Genomic DNA, 25,711 nt, shown 5'->3' on the forward strand with positions numbered 1-25,711 from the left:
GAAATGCTACTATTTACAGAAAAATATGGATAAGATACAATGCCAGGTTTGCTCAGTCAGGTTTAGGTTTTATATCTGTACACATAGTTAACTACTATTTTTATTATTGTCAATTTTACCAGAAACATAACTTTGTACTTGCAAATCTAAAATATCCTACTACTTAATCTATTTCTTCCCCAAGAAATGTTTTGTAACTCAATATTTGAAAATGGAGGTTTTTTTTCTCATATATCAATCAAGTAAGAACAGATATAACAGGAATATGATTAATTTTTCAACTAACTTTCCTAGAATCTATTTTGAAAAATTTATGTTTTTATCTGTCATTGGTAATTCTTTGTAGGTAAACTTTGAAAAACTCATTTTCTTTGGATTGGCTTTTTTATTGGTTTGTATGAGATCTTAATAATTAAGAAAATTACCCTTATGTCATTGGTGTTTTCAATATTTTTTTTATTATGTCAATGACCTTTTGATACTGTTTAAGGTATACTGCCATATGGAAGTTGTTTAAAAAATGTATGTAACCATTTTTCTTTCATGGTTGCATATATATTTAATACAAAACTGAGATGAAATAATAACCATAAAGTGGTCAATGGGGGGAGGAAGGGAGACACGTGTAATACTTTCAACAATAAAGATAAAAAGTAAAAAAGATCATAATAATCAAAGATAATAATCATAAAGTGCTTTGCAATGCTTTTATTTGATATATCAGGCACATTTTCTCATGGGATCAGATATCCTCCCATAAAGTGATTCTGAATGGCCTCACATTACTAAGATAGCTGCATGTAATTCAGTTAAACATAACCCCATAGTATGAGGTATTTTCAGTGTCTTCTATTTTTTTAGTATCATTGTTAATAAATTCCCAAACACAACTGATTTATGGCAAAGTTTTAGAAACAGAATCGCTGTTGTGATCCATTTATGTTTTCAATTGCTACATTAAAGCACCCATTTCCAAACTCTACCATGTGAATAGTTAAAAGAATTAACTCAACTGATAGCAATATATACTATATATACTGTTGCTATGATTTAAATTGTTTTGTTATATAATTTTCCAAAAAACTTACTAGCTATTTGAGTCTTTTCTTTTGTCAATTCTCTCTTCATTCCTTTTTTTTTTTGGTCTATTACATATTCATAATTTCATATAATGATTTTTTAGGGCTTTTCATTACAAGAAATAAGCTAACTTTTTATTACATTTACAAAGATTTCTTAGCTTTTTGCCTTTTACCAAATCCTGGCCATGATTATTTGGTTCATGCCAATAAAACATGAAAAGAGTTTGGTTCGGTGTTTCTGAGAAAGAAAATGTTCTCTCTTTTCTGAGAGAATGCCCAAGGACTGTCTAGAAGTGACTCCTGGAACAAGGAGGGAAAACATGTGGCTGCTGAAATCTGAGCGGCCATTGTGCAACCACCAGGGGGAACCACACTTAGAATGAAGATGATCCAAAAGAAAGACTAATAAATAGGCTTCCCGCTTTATGAACGAAATCCTTGCTATATTCTGTGCCAATTTAATTGCATTTTCTTTTCCCTTTTGTTTTGTGGGGGTAGGGGAGGGAAGGGTAACTAAATATGCTGTGATGCAATGGTATTTTTTGAGAAACAGAAGTTTTAAATGTTTATGCAGGGGCACCTATCAATCTTTGCACTTATAATTCTTCTTTCGATGTTGCCTTCTCTACTTTGAAATCAAGTATGTGCCTGTCAAATGAATTTGTTTTGTTAAAACGTAAGCTCTATGGGGGCGTGAGGAGGACTCAATGACACGTAGGAGAGAGCCTTTATGTTACAATCACTCCATGAATGGCAGGAGATTATGTTCACTCCAATAGATTATCCGGGCTTAAAGATGTGTGAGATGGCCACTAAAAACTCTGTATTTTTTTAAATACTAATGAGTTAGCAGATACAGCCATGAGTATGATAGGAGAAATATATATATATATATATATATATATATATATATATATATATATTAAACATTTTAAAAATATATATTTTATTGATTTTTTACAGAGAGGAAGGGAGAGAGATAGAGAGCTAGAAACGTCGATGAAAGAGAAACATCGACCAGCTGTCTCTTGCACACCCCCTACCGGAGATGTGCCCGCAACCAATGTACATGCCCTTGACTGGAATTGAACCCAGGACCTTTTAGTAGACCGACGCTCTACCACTGAGCCAAACCGGTTTTGGCTAGGAGAAATATATTATTTGCGTCCAACTCACATGAATGGACTGAATCTAAGTCAGCTCCCTCCTGGTCAGGCGGTAAGAAGAGTTAATGCTGGAAGCCTTTCTGAGGGTGCCTCCTCTGAAACAGTGGTGCAGTAAGCCACTGGGAAGCGGTCAGGGGGAAATATGCACACACACACACACACACACACACACACACACAAATGACTCGTGTGCAACAAGCATGAGCTACAGTGAGAAGGGCATAAGCTATAGGTTTTTTTTTTAAAATATATTTTATTGATTTTGTACAGAGAGGAAGGGAGAGAGAGAGCTAGAAACGGCGATGACAGAGAGTCATCGATCAGCTGCCTCTTGCATACCCCCTACTGGGGATATGCCCACAACCAAGGTACATGCCCTTGACCGGAATCGAACCCGGGACCTTTCAGTCCCCAAGCCGACGCTCTATCCATTGAGCCAAACCGGTTTTGGCTATAGGTTTTAATATACCCGGCATAATAAACCAACCATTTTATGCAAGGTCAGAGCAAGCATCTCCTGAATTCAGAGAATAAGTCAGATGGCTTTTCAACGAAACACCAGCATGAGATTGCCTAAACCAATGGTCGGCAAACCGCGGCTCTCGAGCCACATGTGGCTCTTTGGCCTCTTGAGTGTGGCTCTTCCACAAAATACCATGGCCTGGGTTAGTCTATTTTGAAGAAGTGGCATTAGAAGAAGTTTAAGTTTAAAAAATTTGGCTCTCAAAAGAAATTTCAATCATTGTACTATTGATATTTGGCTCTGTTTGAGAAACTTGGAAACCTTTTAGGACCATCATAATCTACCCTTCCTTTGGGTCTTTTTCATTCATTTTGACTAGATTGTGATCTGTATTTCATGGAACTCTTCTATAGCCAGCTGTCCTCTGGAAATCAAAACCCGAATCCCAGCTGAACACCTGCACAGACATGACCCTTGTGCTAGGGAAGCTGGGAGAAATGGACGGGCACGGGTGAAAAAGGAGACAGAAGCACAGACACGGTAGTGACAATGCTTACAATGCCTTCCGGGTGGCCAAGCCCTTTCCTGCCACAGCCTCTTTACTTTTGCTATTTCCCTTTGCAAATCTTCTCTCCCTGAAGTTGTCCTGGAGTCCCTGCCTCCTCATTCTTTAGCCAGCTTGATGCCACCTCCTCAGAGAATTCTTCCCTGACCAGCCAGTCTTCAAATACGGTCCCCTTGTCCTCTGAATGCCCCAATCAGCCCTTCCTTTCCTTCATAACTGTGACACAATTTGTAACTGTTGACTTACTTTTGCCTCACTCGGCTAGAACTTGGCTCCATGAGGACAAAACAATTTCTATTTCATTCATCACTCTACTTCCAAACAGTGCCTAGCAATAAATACCATTTTTTCTGAATGGACACTTACCAGCTTGAATAAACAAATATCTACAAAAAACTAAAAAGGCTCTTTAGACTGCTTTATATCTAAGGACCCCCTCTCCCCCCGGGGCACAGGAATCTTAGAGTTTTTAAGTGCTCACTTAAAAGAAATAAGACAGCTAGCTTGTCCTGTCACACAACTGTGAAGATGCACCAAGCAAATTATGGAACGTTCAAGAAGAAACACGTGGCAGCCGCCACACAGCTCTCGAGTCTTAATGGAATTTCAAAACCAACGTTCGTAATTCTGGAGCAGACTGGCGGGAATAAGCATCACCTTGAAAACATGTTGCCAGGTTGCCAATGAGTAACATGCCACATGAAAGAGGCTGGTTTTCAGTGAATATTCCTTTTACATGGAAAGAATGTCTCGAAAAGTGTAAAATCTTCACCTTAAACAAGTTGGTCCTGTTATAGCTACAGGGCTTTTCATGAAACAGCTGCCGTCTGGACAAGTCAACACCTCAATGTCACTGCATCTTATCAAGGGATCAAGGAAAACGGGACTATACCTCCGCATTCTCTCTAAGTCACGGAGACTAAGAAAGAGCCCATAAAGTCTACTGTGCATTTTTCCTTTTCCCAGTGGGCCCGTGAAAATGATGTTAATTCCTCTATTACTGGAATGAGAAGAAGAAAAAAAGAAACTAGATTGGGAAATTCTTTCAAATATACAAATACTGTCCACTGATTCTCAAGTGAACAAACATCAGGTTCCGATTAGTGTATAAGAAACCAATGCTTGGGTAGATTACTTAGCTGAACTAGCCATTCAAACTCACCGCCACAGAAAACATGATACATCAATTGATGATGTAGCTTTGGCTCGAACTCAGCAGCCGATGGGTGTGCTCCCATGCACTTCTCTCTGTGAGAGGCGACCTGTTCTCCCAAAGGGGCAGAAAACCCTGGCTTCTTTTCCATACCTTCATGGACTCCACTGTGCCACTATGTTTGGCAAAAGGAGCTAGGCAGCTCCAAAGAATCTCAGAGTTTCTATGTCTGTAAAGGTTTATTCTCTACATAAAGACCATGAAACAAGTTTCCTGGGATCATTGCACACAGGAATGTATTTACTTGACCAGACTAAGACCTCTGTAGACATAGCCCCTTGACTTCCTCATCAGATAATAATGATAGAAAACTGTCTTATTACAAAATAACTGCTTTAAATTCTGGATTTTCTTCCTCTGCCAGACAATTCCATAGATTGCTAACTTAGCTTTAAGTTACTGTCAGCTACAGAGAACCCTATGCCAGGGTAGTGTTGTACCAATATTCAAGCTTTCCCTCTTGACCTATGTGGGTCATCCCGTTGATGTCATCTGCTTTAGTCCATAAGATATAAATGCATGTGACTTGAGAAGCATGGGACATGCTTGTGTGGTCAGCCTTGCCCTCTTAGGCTTTTGCTAGTAACATGAGAAGAACATGCCCAGGGGTCCACAGATTTCAGAGAAAATGAGTAACATGTGAAACCAACTTATATTCAATCCTTGGCCTGGATGGGGTTAGCCAAGAATGGCCAAACCCCAGATGCACGAGGAAGAAATAAATTCTGACTACTAAATCCATTACGTTTTAGCGTGGTAAACTAAAAAGGTAGCTACCTCTTAACCCCTGGAACCTACAAATGTTACCTCATGTGGCAAAAAAGGACTTTGCAGACACGATTAGGTTAAGGATCTTGAGATGGGTAGGTTATCCTGGATTATCTGGTTGGACCTTCAAGGCAATCACATATACACACTTAGGAGAAGGAAGCAGTGGGAGATATGAAGACCGAAGGGAAGGCATTGACCTTGGAAGTGGCGATTGGAGTCACGGGCCATGGAATCTGGCAGCTCCTAAAGCTAGAAGAGCAACGAAGGGATTATTCTCTAGAGCCACAGGGGTGGCCTGTGACAACACCTTGACTTTGGCCCAGAGAAACTGATTTCAGACTTCTGGCCTCCAGACCTGTGTCAGAACAAATGTCTGGTGTTTTAAGCCACCAAGTTTGTGCTACTTTTAAATATATATATATTTTGTTGATGCAAATATATATATTTTATTGATTTCAGAGAGGAAGGGAGAGTGAAAGAGATATTGAAACATCAACGATGACAGAGAATCATTGATCAGCTGCCTCCTGCATGGCCCCTATTGGGGATTGAGCCCGCAACCTGGGCATGTGTCCTTGACCAGAATCAAACACAGGACCCTTCAGTCCGAAGAATGATGCTCTATCCACTGAGCCAAAACCAGCTAGGGCTTGTGATATTTTTTTTTTACAGCAGTCACAGGAAACTAAAATGGGTGGTCTGCGGCACAACTGTGGCAATAGTTAACTGATACAAATCCAAATCGAATACTAGTATTAATAATACCAATGTTAATAATAATAGCAAACACATGGGACTTACCATGCGCTTACCATGAACTCCTTTAACACAATTATACTATAAGGTGTGTGGGCTGACACTCTAACCACTTAGGCACACCGGCCACGGCTGGTAAACATTTTTTTCCCACTAGTAAAACTTGATAGTCCAAGTGGAATGTTTCAATTTGCCATGGCAAATAATATGAGCAATTTCCTGTTACACTTAGATTTCTTGGTAATAGTTATATACATTTGGTATTGTCAGAAAAAACATAATAAACCCCAACACAGTAGTCCTGACACATAAACCACGTAGAGTCTGTTATAGACTTCATTTGGTAAACATGACATATTCTGCCATCCAGAAAGGGTTTTAGCTTAATGAAATATGTGGTACTTGAGAAAAGCCCTTTTACAAAGTCAGTTATAAAAATGATCCATTTCGGGGTGATATTTTACATGAGATGTCAGTGTTGCCACTGTAGTGAATGGACATTACAATAAAATATTTCAATCACCACCTTTAATATTTATTACCCAACTAGAGGCCTGCTGCACGAATTCGTGCACAGGTGGGGTCCCTTGGCCTGGCCGGCTATCGAGCGATCAGGGCTGGTGGCTGGGGAGAGGGACCATAGGAGGTTGGCTGTGGGGGTGCACTAACCACCAGGGGGCAGTTCCTGCGTTGTGTGTTCTCCCTGGTGGTCAGTGCATGTCATAGCTACCTGCTGGTCATCTGGTTGTCCAGTCATAGAAGTCACTTAGGCTTTTTATATATATAAATGATTTCTGAAGGGATCAGAGGGAATTTACATGGAAGGGACATGGACAAAGAAGTCCTCCACGTGGGATAGCAGGAGGACAGCGAGGCTGTGGGAGCAAGGCTGGCGGTGGGAGGGAGGCAGTCCCACTCAAAATCCCAGACAAGAGTGCTTCCTGGGTTTGAGCATAGACCTGGGTCCTGAGCTATCTGGCAGCTACAGAAAACGGGAAACCTGATGAGTTACATGGATCTCGTTATTTAATAAGGTTGGTAATTAAATACTCCCCACACCCAAAATGCTCCTTTTTATTTTTAAAGTCATTTTTTTGTTGAGGAAGACAATGTTATTTTGTTGAGGAAGACAGATTTATTGCTCTGCAGCTTTTGCTCGGGCACCTACCTGTAAGATCTTTGACTTGAGTATAGGATTGGCAGCCCTCCCTGTTCAGAAGTTTCTAATTTAATGAAGTACACATCTATTCTGGAATCACTTCCCCTTCACTAATTAATTCCTTATAAAGAGGTAATCTCTTGAGCTTCCAATAATTAAAAAAGAGAACTGCAATGAAAATGTAGCCATGGGTTTCTTTCCTTCCATTCCCTTCCCCCACCCCCATCACTACTTATAGGGGCCAGAAAGTGTTGTCATGGAGACAACAGCTGCTGGGTTATGAGCGACGGGTCTCAAGAGAGAAGTGTCTTGGAATGGGAACATCTCAAGTTAAGGAAAAAAAAAAGAAGTGGCGAGGGAGAAACCGATGCAGGCTGCGTTACCAAGCACCGCAGGGGAGCTCGGGTAAAAGGTGTATTTTAGCTAGCGGAGAAGAAAGGCACTGTTTTCCCCCTTTCTCTCATCTAACATGGGAAATGTTCTCCTTCCAAAGGGGAACAGATTTCTTGTTAGCACACGGCAAGCATATGTACACATCTTGGCATAATTACATTTCGAAACTGGGATTCACACTGATGCACCAAATTGGTTGCCTTAGTAATGAGATATATCACCCAGGCAACAGATCGTCTGTTTCCAACTTACGGGGAAGTGGGCTGGGGAAGGGGTGGCAGGAGTTTTTTTATTAGCGGTATCCGAGAGGAGATAAATAGGAAACAAATTATTTGTGACGTGTTGCCATTATTTTCTAAATATGCTTTTATCTTTTTTATTCATCAGTGGGTGGGAGAAAGGAAAAGGAAGGCAGAGAGAGAGGGTGGAGAGGGAGGGAGGGAGGGAAGGAGGGAGGGAGGGAAGGAGGGAGGGAGGGAGGGAGGGAGGGAGCGAGAGAGGGAGAGAGAGAGAGAGAGAGAGAGAGAGAGAGAGAGAGAGAGAGAGAGAAAAGGATGCTCTGTTATTCCAATGTTAATTTTTTGCTGAGGCATTTTTTTTTTTGTTCTAAAAGGGCTGTGCATTTATTTGCCAATATGTGAATCTAAACGGAACCTGTTAGATTATATTGTAAACCAACAGAAAAAGTTCACAGGAGTAAAACCAGTGACTTGTGCACAGTGATGCTATTCCTGCTCCTGTGACAGCACTGCTGAGTACCATGCAGGGGTAGGGGGGGGGCGGGTGTTTCAATGTTCAGTAGCCATTGACCTCGGTTTCCTCGTTAAGAACACACATCCTATAGCTATTCTCAGGACCATGATTCACAAGCAAACAGTACACTTTCTCACTGGGGGATTCTGGTACCCGGTTTGTTTTCGCCCCCCTCCTACACCCCGCTTTCTTCCCCATCAGCTTTAGCCTGCTGGTTATTAATAAATGGGTAAAGCGCTAACTGCCAGAGGAAGTGGGCGCTTTCCAGTCCGTATTTGGTTGTGCGTTTCTATGCTTCATACTAATGGCTACTCCTTCTGATTTGAAAGCTGCTACTTTGCTTCCCTGACTCATACATCCAACTACTTGCCGGTCACCTTGACTCCCATGTCTCAGAACGACTGAAGACATCATGTCCCAAACTATTAATTTCCTCCAAACCAGCCATCTTGCTACCTGTCTTGCCGACTTCTTTTTTTTTTTTTTTTAAATAAATTTTTATTGTTCATATTATTACAAGTGTTCCTTTTCCGCCCCCTTCCCACCCCACCCTCTGCCCTTTCCCCAACCCCCATTGTCCTCATCCATAGGTGCACAGTTTATGTTCAGTCTCTTCCCACATTCCCCTGTCCCCTTTTCCCCAAGAATCATCAGTTCACTCCCCTTCCATACCTCTGATTCTATTATATTCAACAGTTAATATTGTTCATCAGATTTTTTTTTTTAATTTCCTTGGTTTTTAGATTCACTTGTTGATAGTTACGTATTTGTTGTTCATATTTTTATCTTTATTTACTTTCTCTTCTGAAAGAACCCCCTTCAGCAATTCATATAATTCTGGTTTGGTGGTGATGAACTCCTTTAGCTTTTTTTTATTAGTGAAGCTCTTTATCTGACCTTCGATTCTGAGTGATAGCTTTGCTGGGTAGAGTATTTTTGGCTGTAGGTTCTTGCTATTCATCACCTTGAATATTTCTTGCCATTCCCGTCTGGCCTGCATGGTTTCTGTTGAGAAATCAGCTGACAATCGTATAGGTGCTCCTTTATAGGTAACCACCTGCTTAGCTCTTGCTGCTTTTAATATTCTCTCTTTGTCCTTTGCTCTTGGAATCTTAATTATGATTTGTCTTGGTGTGGTCCTCTTTGGATTCCTCTTATTTGGAGTTCTGTGTGCTTCCTGGACTTGTAAGTCCAATTCTTTCCCCAGGTGGGGGAAGTTTTCTGTCACTATTTCTTTCAGTATGTTTTCGATATCTTGCTCTCTCTCATCTTCTGGGACCCCCATGATTCTGATGTTGGATCGTTTGAAGTTGTCCCAGAGGTTTCTTACATTATCTTCAATTTTCTGGATTCTCTTGCCTTCTAGCTTCTGTGGAGGAGTGTCTTCTGGCTCTTTATGTTCCAAATCTTTGACTTGATTCTTGCGATCTTCCCTTCTGTTTTTAGGACTCTGTAGAATATTTTTTATTTCAGACAATGTATTCTTTATTTCTTGTTGATCCCTTAGCATTTCTTGTTGATCCCTTTTCATATCCTCATAGGTCTCATTTATTTTATCGGCCTTTTCTAGGAGTCTCTTGAAAAACCCTATAAGTGTGGTTTTGAACTCTATATCCAGTCGCTTTTTGTCCTCCATTTCTTTCCTTTGTGATCTATTTGGTTTAGGCATTTTCGCAGGCAGCTTTCCTGATGGGGCGGCGTTTCAGGGTGGAGCCTACAGCCTCGGCTTCCGTCAGCCCCGCCCTATGCGACTCCTGAGACTCAGGGTCCTTCAGTACTTGTTGCAAGCGCCACTGAGAGAAAGGTGCCCTCGATTTTCGCCTGCTACCAAACAGTGTAAGCTCTCCCGCAATGGGCCCGAAACTGGGGTTCAGTTCAGTTGGAAGTGGAGTTGGAGGTGGCGTTCACAGCAGTCTGGAGCCCCAGTCTCCTTCCCGTCAGGGCAATCCCGCGGCACAGCCGGCCGGCCCTTCTCTGGGGGCAGTGAGTGCGCCTCCGGGACCTCCTTTCTCCGCTACCCCGGGGTTCCGACTTACAGCCCAGCTCCCTATGGCTGAGCCTGAGTCCCCGGGGTCTGGCCCAGAACTGGGGTTCAGAGCAGTCGGGGGCCCAGCACAGTCGGAGTTTTCTCTCCTTTCCGCTAGGGAACGCCCGCCAGGCACTCGGCCTCCCTCCTCTCCGGCTCCGTCCTCTCCGCGTGCGCCCTGTGTCTCCGTACCTTAGGCTTTTACAGCTCCTCCGTGCTTCCTTCTGGTTTTCTCCTTGCTTCTTGTTGTAGGATTTCCAGTCAGTCGACTTTCCTGTAGTTCTGGGTAATGTCCATTTTATATTTTAGTTGTATTTATTAAAATTGTTGTGTGCGGCTGCGGCTAGTTGCCTACCCGAGCAGCCATCTTGGATTCTCCTCCTGTCTTGCCGACTTCTAATCTTCCCTTGACACAGATCTATTTTTTGTTGTTGTTGACTCTCACCCATGGTTATTTATTTTTTTTAAAAATTAATTTTACATTAGAGTGAGTGGAAGGGAGGAGGGGAGAGAGAGTGAGGGAGAGAGAAACATCAATGTGAGAGAGAGAGACACCAATTGGTTGCCTCCCATATGCACCCTGACCAGGGCTGGGAATTGAACTGCAACCCAGGTATGTGCCCTTGACTGGGAATTGAACCTGAAACTCTTTGGTGCACTTGCCTAATGCTCTAACCACTGAGCAAACATAGGCAGAGCAACAACACAGATCTATTTAAAAAGTGAAAACTGACTACATCACTTTTCTCTCTTAAATCTTTCTATAGGACTTCCACTGGATCTGGTAGTCATGTGGCGGAATAGGTAACCTGACATTCCTGCTGCGAGAGAAATGTAACCAAGCCCTGATGCATAGCTGAATGCTAAGGGAAATAAAGGACTTACTTGGTCACCATGTACAAGTCTGACAATTCAGGTTGTTGACAAGGATGTGGAATGATAGAAGCTCTCATTTCAGTATAAGAGTAAGTGGGTAATACTACTTTGGAAAGCAACTGGGCAATCCCAGTCAACTTAAAAATGGGCAGACTCTACAAAACCGAGCATTTGCACTCTGCGGAACGTGCCCCAGAGCAGCCGTTCTCCGGGAGTGGCCTGGGAGCCCTGAGCTTTGCTGAGACCCTTTCCGCGGACCCTCGAGATAAAAACTCATTTCACAGTAACACGAGCAGGATACTTGCCTTTGTAACTCTCCTCCTATGACGAGTCTTCAGTGGAGTTTTCCACAGGCTACATCACCCGTGATGACATACCGTGACAGCTAATGGAATGTACACACACTCACACACACGCACACACACACACTTTGTATATTCTTGAACTCTGTATGATTTTCAAAGATGAGCTCTTTAGGGCCTGGGTGTGGGGGTGTGTCTTCAAAACTTGAGAATAGCCGCCCCACAGACACTGACTCACTTACAGACAAGGAAACATATGAATATGTTCATCGTAGCATTATAAAGAATGACCAAAAAAATGGAAACACTAACTGTCATCAGGAAAATAAGTAATCGTTTTTAAACAATAAAAGAGCAAAAATAAGTAAAGGTCAATCAACTAGTGCTACACTTAGGGGCATTTAAAAACATACTGTGTGATAAGCACGCTGAGTGAGAAAACCAAGCAGCAGAAGACTGTGCAGGCCGGTGTGGGAACGGAGCACTGAGTCATGAGAGGGCTAACCTCAGACCAGAGGCTACCAGCCCTCGGCAGCGGCTACTGAGGAACCTGGATAGAAAGGGAGCCTGTTGACCGGGTGCTCTAAGAAGAGCTAGCTCTTTACATATTGTTAGGTAAGTAATGGAAAGGTCAGCATGTCTTCATATATTTGCTATGAAATTGAAGTTAAACCTAAACGAAATTCTGATATCGTTATACTGCTACCATATATGTTTGCTTCCTAATCCTATATAATAAAAAGCTAAAATGCGAATCGACTGAACGGCGGAATGAGTGGTCACTATGATGCCCACTGACCATCAGGGGGCAGATGCTCAATGCTTTACCACTCAGCTAGAAGCCAGGCTCATGGCTGGCAAGCGCAGCCATGGTGGCGCCAGTGCTAAGGACCCCTTGGGGAATGTCTACCTTCCGGCTAGGCCCACACCCCTGGGTCTACGCCAGCAGGTGGACATCCCCTGAGGGGTCCCCGACTGCGGGAGGGCACAGGCTGGGATGAGGGAGTCCCCCCAGTGCATGAATGTCATGCACCAGACCTCTAGTTATCTATAAGCATGCTTTTTGTTTATTTGTCTATTCCTTACCTAAGGATACGTTCATTGATTTTGGAGGGCAAGGGAGAGTGAGAGAGTGAGAGAAACATTTACCAGTTGGCTCTTGCACATGCCTTGCCAGGGATCAAGCCTACAACCCAGGTATGTGTCCTGACCAGGAATCGAACCTGCGACCTTTCAGTGTACTGAACGCTGCTCCAAGTACAAGGGCCATGTGGCTGTTTTCTAAGAAGGGGAAAGAACTTTCCAGTAACATGGAAAGGGCTGTTTTTGTAATGTCAAGGACTAGGATGAGTCTATGTTTATTATGGACAATGACATTTGTTTGAATATTTTTATAGAAAACTTTGTTCCATGTATTTGTCATTAGATGTCTACCAAGGTCATTGAATAAAGGAATTTTGCCATATCTCATTCTTTTCTCTCTCTTTGAGCATGAGACCATCATTACCTTGGCAGTCAGTTTTATAACCTTTTCTTCAATAGTGGAAGTCATAACTGTTTCCCTCTAAGGAGTGCACTTTGAAGGATGCCTCTGAGGTATAAGTGAGCAGGAGTTAAAAGAGTGTGTGCAGAAGGCTGGACTACTGGGTGAAAATCCCACTTCGGACACCTGTGTGACCTCCAGCAAATGACTCAGTCATCTGTGGCTCTAGTTCTCTTTCTCAATAAATGAAAATAGTAACAGACACCTATTCTCTAGGTTCTTGCAAAGATTTAGTTAATATGTGTAAAGTGCCCAGAATGGTGCCTGTCACTCAGTAAAAATTAGATTTTTTTTTGACTTAACTTTAAGGGCAAAAGTAATTGATTTATATGATAGATAATTATTTTGCTTTTAGTCTGAGAGATATAATACTTGATTGGTTTCACAAAGAAGTCAGGGAATGTTGTTTGAACATTATGTGAAAGCCCCCCTGGTTTCATGCCACTGCTTGACGAAGTTTTGCAGTCAACGATACATCAGTGAATAGAAGAAGCCAATAAATAACCCAATAAAATCCAATTTTCAGATAATGACTCTATTCACACTTTTTCTCTGGCTGGTTTATTACAAAATTAGTATACTGAGATCTATATTAACCTTGGAGACTTCCTATAATTAATAGTGATATCATTCTCAGTGTTAGATCTTACTACTTCACTATACAGTATGTTTATGCTTCAGGAGTCACTTTTAATCCTTCATTTGATTAGGATTATAATATAATCCAACAACATCAAGTACAAATTTAACAAATTCATACAAGAACATACTAATAATATTCACTTATTAATTAGGACAAAGCAACCAGGGCAGTCCTTTGGGTGATAGCTTTGTAACATACAATTTCTTAAAAAATATTTTTTTTCTGATGTTATCTAATATGTACTTAAAAAAACTATTTTCATTGATTTCAGAGAGGAAGAGAGATATAAAAACATCAATGAGAGGGAATCATTGATCGGCTGCCTCCTGCACACCCCTCACTGGGGACTGAGCCCACAACCTGGGCATGTGCCCTTGATCAGAATCGAACCCCGGATCCTTCAGTCTGCAGGCCGACGTTCAATTCACTGAGCCAAACTGGCTAGGGCTGTAGCATACAATTTTTAAGGATAAAATGATATGTCATTGAAAATCAAAGTTAATAAAAGAAAGATGAATGTGTTCCACTCTCAAAGGTGCCACAGCCCCATAGGTGATAGGAGCTTCACCCCTAACCATCTGTGGGATGATGTTTCTAAGTCAACAGGGAATACCGAACAGAAACCACATATAAGGTAATTAATAATGGTGAGGCATTACTAATTTTCCATCTGGTCTGAAAATGAAACATCAAAGCCCTTATCTGTGGTGATTATACGGGTATGTAAGGGTGAAGTGATAATACATCTGGGATTTCCTTTTTAAAACCCTGCACAGAACAAACATGAGGTGAGAACTAGATAAAGTAGGAAAGGAAAAATGTTGATAATTGTTGAAGCCAGGAGATTGGAATGTGGGGACTCATTCTATTCTTGCAACTTTTGTAAATATTCACGACGTTTCGTAATAAAAAATGCCAAGAGAAAGACAAAATACCCCTTTCCACCCCAAGATCTATGTAAAAAAATGACTTATACCAGGTCCTCAAAATGCAATCAATTCCAGAAACTAGAAGTAGTACACTTAACATTCTATGATTGCAATGCAATAAAAGAAAGAATTGATAACAAAAGTGGAATATGAAACCAAACATACACACAAAAACATGGATCACCTGGAAACAATTTACATTTCCAAAGGGTTGGTAGCCCTCGCTGCTGTAGAATTTGTGAGCTGCAACTGTGATCTCAGAGTATCCACAATTGCTTGGAAGAAGATGCTTAGAGTCTTACAGATGCTTGGGGAAAGAATGTCTTGTGTTTAGTAGTCTCCGGGATGTGAATAGAAAGGGCTGTGTCCTCCCAACCGCACCGTGGTCACTGTAAAGGAAATTCCACCCCCTGGAACTGGGACAAAAACTGTACAATTGGAAATGGTCCAAGTATATGGCATGGTGACCAATGAATGACTTCTATCAATAATCAATTACAATGCTCTTTCAGAAAGAACTAGTTCTTCCCAAATAAAGACAGGTGGGCCAAGAAAGCCACTCTTCAAATCCACCTATTCCAAAGTTGTTGCGAAGAGCAGCAAAAAGGGTAAACTTCCCAACACTTTTCCATCTCCATTTGAGAATCCATTTTCAATTCAATGACAATTTTGACCAACAGATTGCCTAGAATAAGATTGCTTATATTTTTGCTGCACCAAAAATATAAGCGAGTTTTTTGAGTGGTTCCATATCCCATTCCTCTTCCAAGACAACAAAAATACTTTAAACTAAATGGGTACAGAGTGTGAGAGAGTCACCACTCTTTCAAATGCATGTGGTGCAGCATTTTCCCTCAGAGTTAGAACTATGGACTTCTGTGAGGATTTCCCCCAACCACAAACAAAACAAGTATCCTAATTCCTGGGAATTAATGAATATGACACACTGAAGAGGAATGATAGATCAAAAACAGAAAGCTCCAGGTTGACGAAGAAAAAAGAAAGCCAAAGCAACAAAATTACCCAGGACAGATGTGCCTCACAACATACTTAGTGATCATTATACACTTCAACTCAGCCCCGAGTGTTAGCTGCCAGAACTTACTCAACCCGTCTTTCAAACACCTCCTTGCTTACAGCTGTAATTCTAAAACGTTAAACAGTTCCTTCACTGCCACCTAGAAATACCATCTCATTTGATTTCTCATTCAAGTGAGATGTAAAGAACACACACACAAACTCTAAGGTAGAGGGTGAGTGGGTGAGCGAAGCAATTATGTGTTGTGGGAGGAAGAGACAAGTGACCTAGGTTACACCTACTCATTTCTCTTAATGATGCAAAGATTTGTAGGTGACAATTAGGCTTTTTTCAATGTTTGGGCAAAACATTCAGGTTTTAGGTCATTTGTAAAAGGTGCTTTTAAGGATGAAAATATCCAGCACTTCACCGAGACAAGATCTTTCATGCAGCAGTTAGTGGGAGCACCTTTCTGGAAGCCATTGGAGAATAAGTACAGAAGATCTTAAAAGTGCCTACCTTTTAGGTCCACATTTTTGTGCCTCTGACTTTAGTGAGGGGTATGTTTATGGGTTCTTAAAAAAAAAAAAAAAAAAAAAAAATATATATATATATATATATATATATATATATATATATATATATATATATATATATATATATTGATTTCAGAAAGGAAGGGAGAGGGAAAGAGAGATAGAAACATCAAGGATAAGAGAGAATTATTGATCAACTGCCTCCTGTATGCCCCACACTGGGGATCAAGCCTGCAACCTGGGCATGTGCCCTTGACCCTTCAGTCTATAAGCTGCTGCTTTATCCACTGAGCCAAACCTGCCAAGGCATTTGGATTGCCTCTTCTGGTACTTGTTTTTCAAATCCTTGGTCCATTTTTTCAACTGGGTTGTTTGTCTTTTATTATGAATATGTAGGAGCTACCTGAATATAATATGTAATATAATAAAATGTGTCTTCTTTTTTCCTTTATAGCTTTTGGGTTTCTCCAAAAAATGTGTAGGTCTGGGATTTATTCTGTGCCCCCACCCCATCCCCCAAGGTATAAGATAGGAGAGCAATGCTGTTTTATTCTCGGTAAATAACCAGCTATTGTAAACCTATTTAATAAAAATTTCTTGTGTTCCCCCCTCTCTTCCACCCACCACATTGAAATTCTGTCTTTGTCTACCATTAAATTCCCACATATACTTAAATCTATTTCAGGACTCACTATTATATACCACAGTCAATTCCTATGCCAATATCATACTGTGTTTATTACAGCACATCATAATGGGTTTTAGCCTGTGAGAACCTAGTTTTCAGTGTATATTCATATATTTTTCTGTGCCTTTCAATGGCAAGTTGGAAGAGGCAGAATTAGGGATATTTACTAAAACCGGAACCTCCCAAACTGACTGTTCTTAAATTTTATTTATTGATTGATTTTGAGAGAGAGAGAGACAGAAAGAGAGGAGGGAGAGAGAGGGAGGGAGGGAAAGAGATAAAGGGAGGGAGGGAGGGAAGGAGGGAGGGAGGGAGGGAGGGGGGAGAGAGAGAGAGAGAGAGAGAGAGAGAGAGAGAGAGAGAGAGAGAGAGAGAGAGATTTTCCATTTAATTGTGCATTCATTGGTTGCTTCTTACATGTGCCCTGACTGGGGCCAAAACTGATTGCTCTTAAAGGAATCAAGAGCACTGTGGCAAATAAAACTTAGAGAAAAGAGTTCACTTACAGGATGAGCAGAAATGTGAATTGTTAACATCCATTATGATTACAAACATACTAGTAATATACCTTTTTGGTTGTTGTTTGCTAATCCTCACCCAAGGGTATCTTTTTTCCCCCCATTGATTTTTAGAGAGAGTGGAAGGGAGGGAGGAAGGAGGGGAGAGGGTAACAGCAGGCCTGAGACTCCTACCCTTAGGCCTGCTGGTGAGGTTGGTTGGCCCTCGGCTGGTGGCTGTCAGTTTCCCACACTGATATCAAACTTGCCCTAAATAGCAATGGTTTACAACAAGGTCTATGCTGAATACCTGAGTTCTCTATGAGAATCTGGGACGGTGGGACATGCTAGGCAGGCGGTGCCTACATAAATCGCCCCCCAACAAAACTCTGGGCACCGAGGCTCCAATAAGCTTCCACTTGGCACATGTCACAACTCACTGGGAGGGACTCAGCATATTCTGAGTGTCCCCACGGGGAGAGGACTCTTGGAAGCTCGCTCCTGGTTTCCTCTGGACCTCACCCCATGTGCCTTTTCCATTTCTTTGGGGTAATGCGTTTTGCTCATGAGCACAACTAGATACTGAGTCCTGGGGGTCCTTTCAGTGAATCACTGAGATGTGGCATGGTGTTGGGGAACCGGACACAGGAGGTAGGAGAAGTTGTGGACGGAGAAGGCATTAAATATTGTAGAAAAAGAGGAAGGTGCGTCGATAAAATCACCACAGAAATGAACTACGATCTCATTTCTATTCCATCATCTCTGCTTGGATACGCACACAGAAAGACATGGCAAAGGATAGTGACCTCAATGTTCATGGTATTACCTCAGGACGGTGGGATTTTAGGAGATTTCCCACAGTTCCCTGATACTTTCCTGTGTGGTCTGAACTTGTTTTTACAGTGAGGGTACTTGAATGAGATAATCAGGGGGAAAAAAGATAAAGCTATTTTTTTCTTGAAAAAAGAAATAAAAACCGATGGCTGGAGATTCTTGTTTAAAAATAGCATCTTTGATGCTGTCTCTCATAACTTTCCATTAAATTCTTACAAAAATAGAGAAAGTGAAAACATCCCGTGGAAAGTTAGGTGACTGACAGCCTATTCGCAGAAGCTGACAGAAATTTCCACTAATTTCATGGCTTGAAGAGTCGTTTAAAGAACACAATCAGTAGATCGTAGAAGTCAAGTCAAGTCCTGCCTGTACTGCCTCCTGTTAGGAATCGCCAGATCTGCATCCCAAGAGGACTGGAGAAGCTTGCTCTCCAGGCATCGGTGGTGGTTTCTGGGACAGTTGTCCCTTTTCTTTTAGAATCTCTTCTCTGGGTAGAAATTCTCATTTCTCATCAGAAAGGAAGCAGAGGTATTGTAGGGAGGACTTACAAAGGAAGGGCCCTTGTAGGTGTGTATAGCTGAATTACAATTTTTTTCAGGGTTCTTTTAATTGGTTTTAGAAAGAGGAAGAGAGAGAAAAGCATTAATGTGAGAGGGAAACATCGACCAGTTGCCTTCCCCATGCATCCCGATGAGGAATCGAACCTATAACCGGGTATGTGCCCTGACTGGGAATCCAACCCAGATCTTTTTGGTGTATGGGATGATGTTCTAACCAACTGAGCCACCCAGCCAGGGCTGGAATCACAATACTTATGTAAGGCTTGGCTGCGGGGTGGGAGGGAGAGGAGTGAATCCTACTATGGCTAGCAGAGCTGTAATAGGGGATGGTGACTCTTCAGTGTATTATCCATACTGGGACAGTTTTTGAGAGTGAAGGGGTACTGCTAAGAGTTACAACAGACAACAGTCATAAACCAGGACTGTCCCAAGCAAACTGAGAGGTATGGTTATGCTGGTTCAGGTGCACCCTAACCTGAGTCAACCTCTTGGATAAGTAAAAAGAACAAGAAGTATCAGATCTGCAAAACAACAACTATAGCATCACTGGAAAATACTGAAGAATTGGTATATAGAAATAATGCACCATGGCAGACAGAAAACAGAGACCCAAACCTGTCAATTTACTAGCAGTAAACTGGGAAAGAAAACAGAACTGAGAAAAAGCAATATAAAAACACACGCCAATTAACAGAAGGAAACTATTTCAGGATGCAACAGAATTTAGTATTTCACCCCGAGTTCCTCCGAATTCTAGGCAAAATAAATGAAAGAGACCAACACTTAGGAACATCTTGGCAACTGGGAAGAGAAAATGTCCATTATTTGCACACGATAGAATCATTTGCCCATGAAAACTATCAGAATCAGCAAATATAAGTCAAGAAAGGTTTCATTGGGATACAGGTCCATCAATAAAAGCCAACATTATTTCTCTGTGTCAACTTTGCCATGTAGAAAATATAATAAAAAATTCACCCACCGCAGTAACAAAAACAATAAAATATCTAGAATGAACCAGGAATTCATAAGGAATCTCTAAGTCAAAGGTGAAAGCCAAGTCTATACCCTTAAAATGATTTATTATTGTAAAAAAGTTAATTCTTTCCAATTTCAATTCCGTCCTAGGAAAAAGTATTGTTGAAGTTAATGAACACAATAAACACACATTAAAATGTATACTGCAGAATGAAAGTCTATATACAGGTTAACTGACTTTAATAAAGAAGAGTAGAGAAGATGGACTTGTCCTACCATACACTAAGACATGCTATAATAAAAACTGAATAGCATTAATGCAAAAACAGGCAGATAATAAAAACAGAACAGAGCACTCAGAAAGAGAATATACATTTTTATCATATAATAAAATCAGTGGGTAAAAGACAGGTTGTTTAGTAGATGGTGTTGATAAAACCTGCTCACCATACAGAAGAAAACGAAACTGGGTTTCTATCTAAAACCATGTACACAGGTGGATTATAAATGGATTAAAGACCTACACGTGAACGGTAAAACATACACAGTTCATAGAAGAAAATATAGGACAGTATCTTTGTGACCTGGAAAGAGGAAAAGCCCTCTCTCTTTAAAAAAAAAAAAAAAAAAAAAAATATATATATATATATATATATATATATATATATATATATACATATATACATATCTATTGATTTCAGAGAGGAAGGGAGAGGGAGGGAGAGAGATAGAAACATCATTGATGGATCGGCCGCTTCCCCATGCCCCCTTACAGGGGATCGAGCCCGCAACCCAAGCATGTGCTCAGGACCAGAATTGAACTTGGGACCCTTCGGTCCGCAGGCCGACGCTTTATCCACTGAGCCAAATAGGCTATGTCTAGGGAAAGCCCTCTTAAACAAAATTCCAAAGCACAAAATATAAGATGAAATCCTGAAGAATTTGATTATGTCAAAATTAAGAATCATCTTCCACAAAGCACATTATAAAAGCATAAGAATGGATACAGAATAAGAGAATATATTTATAATGTCTAAAGTGAATATAAGATTTATGTATAAAATATTCATAAAATTCCTGATAATCAACAAGAAAATGATACCAACTCCAGTAGGCAAATGGACAAAGGATATGAACAAGCAGTTTACAGGAAAAACCAAAAAGCAAACGAGTATTCAATGAGATGCTCAAATGCAAATGGAGAAATGAAAAGTGCAACGGCGAGATATCATGATACCTACCAGTCTGGCAAAATGTATACGCAGCTGGATGATACTGTAAGGATGTGGGCACACAGCGACCCTCATATACAGCTGGTGGTGGCGCAGACTGACAGAGGCATTTTGGAGAGGAACTTGGCACACCTTATACCAATTAGGTCTGCACCTACCCAATGACCTAGGCCCCTTTCTCCAGGTACCGTATATATGCCGGGGACATTCTCCCAGAGACACAGGATTCCTTTTTATGTACACATATAATATTTTACACTAAAAGGGTTCCTATGGAAGATCTGAAATAGGTGCAAGGGAATGAAAAGAAACACATGAGTGAGTGAATGAAACGAGAAGGGGGCTCTGGGCAGATCAATGGGGATGGGTACCAGGATCTAATGAGCATCCTGACTCCCACATGCACACCTCAGTCAGTGCAGGTGGTGGATAATGCAGGGCGAAGGAGGCTGTTTCAAACATCTGGGCAAAACGTTTGAATGACAAAATAAAATTAAAGGAAGTTCCTTATGCAGCCTAGCTGAGGGAAACAGCTCAGTTAACGGAAGAGACAAAAACAGGATGTTTCAGACACCTCTCCAACGTTAAATACAGACGACAAAATGCCTCCAGCATTGTGAGGATAACATACTTTGGAGCTAAGACAGCCAAATAAGTTTTCCACGTGGGAAGGTAACAGAAAACACTCTAAGGTATGTGTTGATATAAAAAAAAAAAATATTCCATCAGGAACATTTCTTGAATCAAAGAAAAGGTTCAACAGATTTTTGAGAACATCCCGGCAAGGCCTCCTCCCTGTCTGCAAAACGAACAATTACCTTTTGGAGGAAGAGGACGATCCTCACGAGCATCTTGGCGCGGAGCTCCTCCAAGGTGAACAGGGTGCGGGGCGTGCGGATGAAAATCTTGGTCTTCCCGTAAGCCACGTCCTCCTGGAAGCCGCACTGCTCGATCAGTTTCTTCACAGCTTCTTTGTCTGAAGGGAGGTCGTGGTTGGGCCAGGTGAATTCCGAGATCATCTTGTACCTGGTGAACCGAGAACAGGGCACGGGTGAAAGGAAGGAAAACCACGTGGTCTCAATAGACGCAGAAAAACCATTCTGTAAAATTCAAGATGCTTCACAGAGAGAGAGAGAGAGAGAGAGAGAAAAACACCTTCTCTGGAAATTAGGAATGAAATAAATGTCATAGCCTGATAAGAGATGTGGGGAAAAAACCTTCACTAAGATCCAACATCCTTCATGATAACACCCCTTCCTAACGCAGGGATAGAAGGGCACTTCCCGAATATAATAAAGGCTCTTCACAGCCAATATCATTTGTAAAGAGGCAATGTTGGAAGCATTCTCTTCACAGACAGAAACAAGACAGGGTTGCCGCTATCACAGGTTTTCTAACTAGCACAGGGAGACTAATAAACGAACAGGTAAGTGATTGGGGAAAGTGCAAAACTAACATTATTTATGCACAATATACTTGCTTCAGAGGAAATCAAGCAGATAAAACTTATCACTGAAAGAAAACTAAGCAGCATTCTGCATATAAGACAAACACACAAAAATCAGCTGTGCTCCTATGTGCAAGCAGCCAACACTTCTTGGCCACGTGGGCCTTTCACAGAGCAGCTCCCTACACACCAACTTCACAGGAGTGTGAGTGTGAGCAAGATGGAGTCACAGAGTCACAGCCCTTTGCAGCCTAATCCCAAAAGTGACAGCCCATCATGTCTCCCACATTCCATTTTGCTAGCAGCAGGTCACCAGGCCCAGGCCACCCTAGAGGGAAGGGGACTAGACAGGGTGAATTCCAAGAGGTGGGGATCTTGGGACCAGCTTAGATGGCTGCTTACCCCATGGCTCCCCCGAACCAAATGCAAACTTGTTCAATATAAAGAGTCAAATTTAGTCATGTTCATACTCTGTATCCGAATTTTAAGTCACAGTGAGAAAGGCTTTGCCCACTCTCGATAGTCTGTGGGTATCAGGAAGGCAGGGAATTGTTCCCCACTATATACCATGTTGTCTGCCATCCGATGAGGAAATAGATTTGTTGAGTGAAACAAAATAAAACCAGAAGGAAATACATCTAAAAGCTTACTCACTTGCCAGAGAGGGACAGAAATAGAAGCCCAATGAAAGAGTTCGACTATGAAGAGAGAGGTAACATTATACAACATCATATGGAAAAAGGAAACAAAATCAGAAACCTTGCGAATCCTATATAATAAAAGGCTAATATGCAAATCAACAGAACTGTGGAACAACTGATTGCTATGACATGCACTGACCACCAGGGGGCAGATGCTCAACATAGGCGCTGCCCCCCTGGTGGTCAGCACACTCCCATAGGGCTTGCCACAATGCTAAGGACCCCTTGGGGGATGTCCGCCTGCAGCTTCCTCAACTCTATTGTTCATTCACCAGATATCCAGATGCTCAGGCACACACGGTCCCACATGGGGAAGACTAGGACTCTATAATTCTCAGTGTGCTAGCAGATGTCTTTGTTGAGACCATTCTCACCTGTGCAGAAATTTCTCATACGCCTGGCGGAAGGCAAATCCTGCCCGTCGCACCCTCACGTTTTCCAGTAGTCCAAGGTACTCAACCTGATGCCGGCAGCGCTCATCATCAAATATCTGTGGGGATTTCTTCTCATTGGGTTTGATGCAACGTACATAGTAAGGTTCCTAAAGAAATGAATCCACAAATGGTGAGTTTCAGAAAAACCCAGGCCAACGGCACTAACAAACAAGTTCATCTAATTTTAAAGAGTGAAATGATTCAGGGCTGAACTACGGTTCCTGTAACAACTGCCTACTTCTGATTCACTTTTACTGCTAGCGGCAGCCTTTTGGGATCCTAACCCAAAGTGGGAGGGGTTAACCCCTGACCTCCTCCTTTTCCAGCCCTCGTCTCACTAGCCACGTGAGGCTGTCAGAACCACTACTCAAATCCCATCCACTTGCTCAGTTGGCAAATCAGTCCTGGAGAAAGGAGGTCTCAAACCTGGGCCCTTCTCCATGGCTTCCAGCCCAGTAGTTCTCCACTATCTTGTTATCTCTCCAGTGTCTTTAAGCAGAGGCTCTGCATATTTTATCTGCGTGCTCCAGATGTCCCCAGCATGGATGTAGGTTTAAATGACCAATCTGTGATTACTGAAGTAGAAGCCCTAATGTACTCATTTCATACATCAGATGCCCGGAGACAACACCAGACCTGGACCACTTTAAACTAAACTAAATTGCTGCCCTGAACTTTTTCAGGCCACCCAGGTAGTGGGAATGTGGACTGCAAACCTCATAAAAGCTACCTTATGAGGATACATTCTCAAGGGATGTTCACCCACCCCCTCCTGGCTCACTGCAATTTCCCTTTTAGATAAAGGGGGATTGTTTCTAGTTCACTCTAGATGTAACCTTGGAATATCAGGGGACACTTTAACCAACTACCCGGCCAGGACAAAGCTTCTGCCTTCTTCCTAAGGTTTTTGTCCCAGCTCCCATGCCTGTCAGTTTTGGGTAGATTTGGCTTGAAATCTCCCACTAGGACTGTGTCCTTATGTATTTTTCCTTTAAAAATTTTCAGGTTCCTTTGCTTTATAGAGTTCATGCATAACCATGGCTATGTTATTTGGTACCTAGTTCAAAATGACTTCACTGTCTTACGTACCTTCATTTTATTCTTATCGGTTTCTGTGTTAATACTTGTTTTTCTTAAATTCCATGTTCTTTCACATTAATATTGCTTTTAATCAGTTTTTTTTTTTTAAAATCTACCTCTTTGTTTACAATATTCATGCATAGTGTTAATTAATGATTTCCACTTATCTGGTTTGTTTAGTCTATTTACATTCATGGTGAGTACCAACTATGTAAATTTATTTCTCTCACACTATTTTGTATTTTCTAAATGTAATCCACATGTCCCCATTTCTGCCCCTATTGTCTTGCTGCCTCCTATTGTATATATCCTTTTGCTTATCCATGCTCTCTCCCATCCCCCAGGTCCGTAAACACCCAGATTGGGGAGCTATAGCAAAGACTGTGGGGGTAGGTGCCTATCTCATATCCAGTATCTTTCTCCTACTTTGAAACAGAACAGTTATTTTTAGCTGGGTGTACTGCTGACTAGAATACAAATGCACTTCCCAGCTCAACTGTCAACTACGTACAGCAAGTGAGATGTAGCCGAGGGCTGTGGGAGACTTCTGGGAAGTCTCTTTATTTTTTAATTTATTTTTATTGATTTCAGAGAGGGAGAGGGAGAGGGAGAGGGAGAGGGAGAGGGAGAGGGAGAGGGAGAGGGAGAGGGAGAGAGAGAATAATGAGACAGAATCATCGATCAGCTGCCTCCTGCACGCCCCACACTGGGGATTAAGCCCGAAACCCAGGCCTGTACCTTGACCAGGAATCAAACTGTGACCTCTTGGTTCATAGGTTGATGCTCAACCACTGAGCCATGCCGGCTATGTCAGGAGTCTCTTTAAAAGAGAGGTAGCTCTCGGTACAGCCATCCTGGACCAAGAGGATACGTGACAAACATAAGGATGGTGGAGCAGAAAGACAAAGGAACCTGGGTCTCTGATCATAGAGCTGCCGTAGTAGTCCCGTGATACCGTCTCCTGTACTTCATTTACAGGAGAGAGAACAAATCTCTCTCAAGGCTAAGCTATGAACTGGGGTCTCTTTTATTAGCAGCTGATTGCAATTCCTGACACAGAAGCTAT

At 41.7% G+C, this 25,711-nt stretch overlaps 1 protein-coding gene across 3 annotated transcripts in view; it reads right to left on the minus strand.

The window, feature by feature from the left end:
• Positions 1–25,711, minus strand: part of MYO1D (myosin ID) — a 259,333-nt gene that overhangs the window by 113,236 nt on the left and 120,386 nt on the right. For all 3 annotated transcript variants that reach the window (XM_084862733.1, XM_084862732.1, XM_084862734.1), the window contains exons 15-16: positions 23,506–23,672; positions 21,802–22,009 (exon numbers count right to left, since the gene is read on the minus strand). In XM_084862733.1, coding sequence (XP_084718859.1) covers positions 21,802–22,009; positions 23,506–23,672 — 375 coding nt within the window. The remainder of the gene's footprint in view (positions 1–21,801; positions 22,010–23,505; positions 23,673–25,711) is intronic.

The sequence above is a fragment of the Pipistrellus hanaki genome (genome assembly GCF_964339955.1).
Source record: "Pipistrellus hanaki genome assembly, chromosome: 16".
In the NCBI taxonomy this organism is placed as follows: domain Eukaryota; kingdom Metazoa; phylum Chordata; class Mammalia; order Chiroptera; family Vespertilionidae; genus Pipistrellus; species Pipistrellus hanaki.